Raw genomic sequence first — 4,606 nt, 5'->3', positions numbered from 1 at the left:
TTATACATTTATAAACGTATGTTTTTTTCTTATATATTAATATATTATATAGCAGTATAAAATATATAAAAAGCATTATATATGATGTTAACGCTCTGCGAAATCTATATTCCTTGAATATTTTGTGGGGTTAATTTTTAATTTTCTTTTTTTGCAAAATTATTTTAAATTTATAATATACACAGAATAATTATATAAACATAGAAAATAATTTTAAATATATGTATATATATGTAAATATACATGTATATATAAAATAAATAATATTTTATCTTTTTTATTAATATTAGAAAAGTATAAGTGTAAAAAGTACTAAAACATAATTTTAATTTGGAAAATACAAATTTAAAAAAAAAAAATATGTAAATAATGTTGGAAAATATTCTAACAAGAAAATAATATATTTATTTTACTGGAAAGTTAAAAACTTTGAAAATATATTTTGCTAGAATAATAAACAAAAAACACTTAAGTTTCTATTATGTATATATATATATGTAGACTAAATTATATATACATAATTATATATAAAATTAAAAATTTGTTGTTTTATTATTTATAATCTTGCCAACCGTTAGGAATTGTTTTAATTCTATTTATTTATTTAAAAATTTTTGAACGCATGATGTTTTCTAATTTCTCCATTCCGAATCATAGTATTGTGTGAACTCTTTGAGAGTTAGAAATTTTCAAAATTTTTACCACACATATTTTCAGCTAATAATCTTACGCTTTGCTTGTTAGCGATTCGTTTTAGAACATGTAAATAATATATACCATACATTTATGTTTACATCCGAATTAATATATCCAAGAGAGCAACAAAAATTTTTTGCTTTTGAAAAAGCAATACTTTTTCGTCTGTTAACGCAGCTTGAAATACATTTGACAGTGCTGAGTTCTTACTTAATTAAGTTTAATTTGAGCAAAAATTACAGAGAACTTCTCGGTGACGCTCTTACACGTTCATCTTTGCACAAATGGAAAAAATTGAAAGGCGTTAGCGATTTTCTGACTAAAATCACAGACCATAAAATATATCTTATAATAGATAAATATAGGTCTTTGCTAAAATGAAAGAAATAATATGTATACTTTAAAAATTTAAGATATTCTTAAAGTGAGGGTGTGTTGATAATCACAAATATAGGAAAAGTGAGACCGAAACCTTTGGGATACTTATGTACGTTGAACTTAAAATTTATAACTACATTACTCTATTTCAGTTAAGAAATGAACTTTCTTGCCTATTTGAATAATTTAACACTTAGAAACCTTCATTTATTCATGAACAACGTCAACTGACAAAAATAAGTTAGTTGCATATTTTATTTAATATAATTTAAGATTTAAAATTTTTTTGAAATACAAATGAAAACTTGAAATAATTAAACATTAACGCATCAATATAAAGTATAAAAAAATTCTTTTAAATTAAAATTATTTAAAAAATTAAAAGTTATACTGGAATTTTTTCTTCTTAAAGAAATTTCAAAAATGCAAAATATGCAAAGCAGACAGCTGTTATTCCCGAAACAAGAATAAAAAATGTTCGTCTCAGAACCTAAAATTAAAGCATATGTAATTAAAGAATTCTTTGTTTTTTTTTTTGGGTATGATACCGTATCTTGCCATTTTCTGTTTTCAATACATTTTTTGTACTGCATACTAGTGAAAGATACTGAATTGTAAAGTGGAATCCAAGTTTGAGGAAATATTTGATATAAAATAGTGTCTAATTTTTTGCGAAGCAAAAAACTTCTCTTAGTCACCAAATCACGCATCTGCAAATATTCAAAATGAAATTATTTAAAACATTTTTACATTTTAAAATTGCATGAAAGGGTTCAATAAAATGTTAATAAAATATTACCTCAACATAATTATACATAGCCAAGTCACAAATTGCATGGGCATTTTCCCAACGGGTTTCACTAAATTCTGTTATTGCTCCTTCTAAATCTTTGTTTGTTCTACATAAAATTTCATATAAAATAGTGCAGTCCTCAAAACCGGCATTCATTCCTTGACCATAAAATGGTACCATTGCATGTGCTGCGTCACCTAACAGAAGAGCTTTAGACGATACATTATATGGATAGCACTGAAAGTGATAAATATGATTTTAATCAAATCTTTTAAAAAAATACAGAACCTTTTATTTTACTTTAATAGAAACTAAATGCTGAGGAATTGCGTTAAAGAAATCCTTAATTAAACGTTCCTCTCCAATCAATGGAATAGCATCTGGGAAATATTGATTGAAAAATTCAAGTAAATTCTTTTCATTTTTAATCGATTCAAATTTATGAAATGGCATAAAAAGGGTGACCGTCCAACTTTTATCTTGATTCGGTAATGCAATCATCATAAATTTACCTCTCGGCCATACATGTAAATAGTTTGCAGGTATTGCAAACTAAATGTAAATAATATTTATGTAAAATTAATTATAGAAAAATATAAAATATTTTAATAACGGACCTCATTATTTTCAGCTGGTATACATAATTCTATATATCCATGTTCAATATAAGTTTGACTAAAATTAAATCCTGGAGAATTCAACATATTTCGTCTAACTTGACTATAAGCGCCATCACATCCAATAACTAGGTCAGCTTGTTTGGTATACTCTTCATTATTTTCGCAGCTAAAATTTTTAAAGCAAATTGTTGTTTTTTTTTGTTAAAATGGAAATTAAAAATTTAAAATGTAATTGTCATAAAATAATTTGATTATTAATTACAAATTAACTACAGAAATATCATTTTTACGATATTAAATTTCCACATACTTTCTAAATTTAAGACTTCCATCTTTTAAATTTGCTGAAATTAATTTTTGCTTGAAATTTCTCTTTATATTTGTATATTTTTCTCCAGCTAAAATATATATATATATATATTATATATTCTATTTTGTTAGATTACTAATATTATTAATTAAAATACCAGTTAATAGAACTTCATTCAGAAATTTTCTGCCAATCGAATAAATACACTAGAATTTTAAATTAAAGCTCAATTAATAGAAAATTTTTTAAATGAAAATTTTCAAATATACTTGATTTGTTACAGAGTCGTATGGTACAAAAGTAGTTTGACCATTTAAATCATGTAACATACGCCCTTTCATTGGTATACCATGCTTCAATAAAACATCTTTTAATCCAACTTCTTCAAGTGCTTTGAATCCACGAACAGAAAGAGCCAAATTTATACTTCTACCTTTAGCCTGTTCAACTTTTCTTATATCTACAACAAAAAAAAAATGCTCATATAATTACAACAAACCTTTTTAAACCGTTAAATATTTTTTCATACCTTCTCTATATTCGTAAATGTTCACATTATAATTAAGTTTAGCCAAAAAAAGTGATGTCAATGAACCAACCTATTAAAAGTTAAAAAAAAAATTTTCAATAATTTTACAATATGTGTAATTAAATTGAATAAGTCAAAATATTGAGATAAAAATTTTGTATTTGGTTTCAATTTAAACAAATTTTGAGTCAGCAACACAACAACTCCATAAAGTCATAGAGTGACAAATTATAAATACAAGAGAGCAGATTTCATATAATCCATAAGAGATGGCGCAAAATTCCTCTCATAAAGAATTAAACAATTATAAGTATATGTATGTATATGTATTTCAAATTTTTGAATGATAAACAAATTTTTAATTTTCTCACTGAGATTAGAAGAAAATTGTCCAATATTTTATATAATGTACATGTGAAATATACAATTGAAATGTGCTCTATACTCACCAGACATTACTTAAAAATTATATTTAAACCTTTAGCACTTTAATCATGAAGACAAAAAAAATAAATTAAGATTTTTAAATCAGATAATTCGTAAGTTTTTATCAGTAAAACTTTTAATTCAGTGGCGTGCAGAGTTTATTTTAAAAAGGAAGATTTTCTGCGAAATACATTTTTTTTTGAGAAGTAAAAAATTTTTAGTCCCTTTGAGAACTGCTACGACATTCGCTACTACTAGATACTAGAAACGCTACGCTACATATTAGAAATCTCGTCATCCTTGCTGAATTTAATAAAGGAACATCTCAAGTACTTTTACATAGTTCAAAATTTATTGTTAAGATATTAAAAAAATTGGGTTTAATTAAAATGTTTTGTGTGCAATAGAAACCATTAAATAGGTATGAAAAATTGGTTATGAAATGTAAAACTTGTATTTTAGATTTTCCTTTAACACATACATATATGTACAAAGTTATATATATATATTATATATAATACAGAACATAGAAACTCACACAATTCATATAAAGTATTTGAATTTTTTAATTAATTTATATATGTATGTACTTACTAATCCTCCTCCAATTATAGCCACATTAACATCTTGTTTTACAATTCCATTCGATTTTTTGTTCATATTTATTATTTAATAAATAACTTTCTTTTTTTTTCAAATTTTATTTAATTTTAATTTAAAAATTTCTTATTGAATAATAAAATCACTCCGACAATTTAATTTCAAACACCCTTTCTATTCTGGAATCAAATAAATAATAAAATTTCAAAATAACTTTGTACTCGTGAACTACTTACACACTAAATGGAAACCTT

At 23.9% G+C, this 4,606-nt stretch overlaps 1 protein-coding gene across 1 annotated transcript; it reads right to left on the bottom strand.

The window, feature by feature from the left end:
• Positions 1-134: 134 nt before the first annotated feature.
• LOC129607272 (kynurenine 3-monooxygenase) lies at positions 135-4,606 on the bottom strand. The gene is made up of 11 exons (XM_055518157.1): positions 4,589-4,606; positions 4,347-4,531; positions 3,327-3,396; positions 3,067-3,257; positions 2,955-3,003; positions 2,798-2,885; positions 2,485-2,653; positions 2,168-2,419; positions 1,874-2,104; positions 1,623-1,784; positions 135-1,564 (listed from the first exon to the last, which is right to left on the bottom strand). The coding sequence occupies exons 2-11, from the start codon at positions 4,410-4,412 to the stop codon at positions 1,481-1,483; spliced, it is 1,362 nt and encodes a 453-aa protein (XP_055374132.1). The 5' UTR covers positions 4,413-4,531; positions 4,589-4,606; the 3' UTR covers positions 135-1,480.

Source organism: Condylostylus longicornis, unplaced genomic scaffold (assembly GCF_029603195.1).
Source record: "Condylostylus longicornis isolate FDR11 unplaced genomic scaffold, ASM2960319v2 ptg000027l, whole genome shotgun sequence".
Lineage (NCBI taxonomy): Eukaryota > Metazoa > Arthropoda > Insecta > Diptera > Dolichopodidae > Condylostylus > Condylostylus longicornis.
Note: the sequence above shows the minus strand (reverse complement) of the source record. Positions and strands in the feature narration are given on the sequence as shown.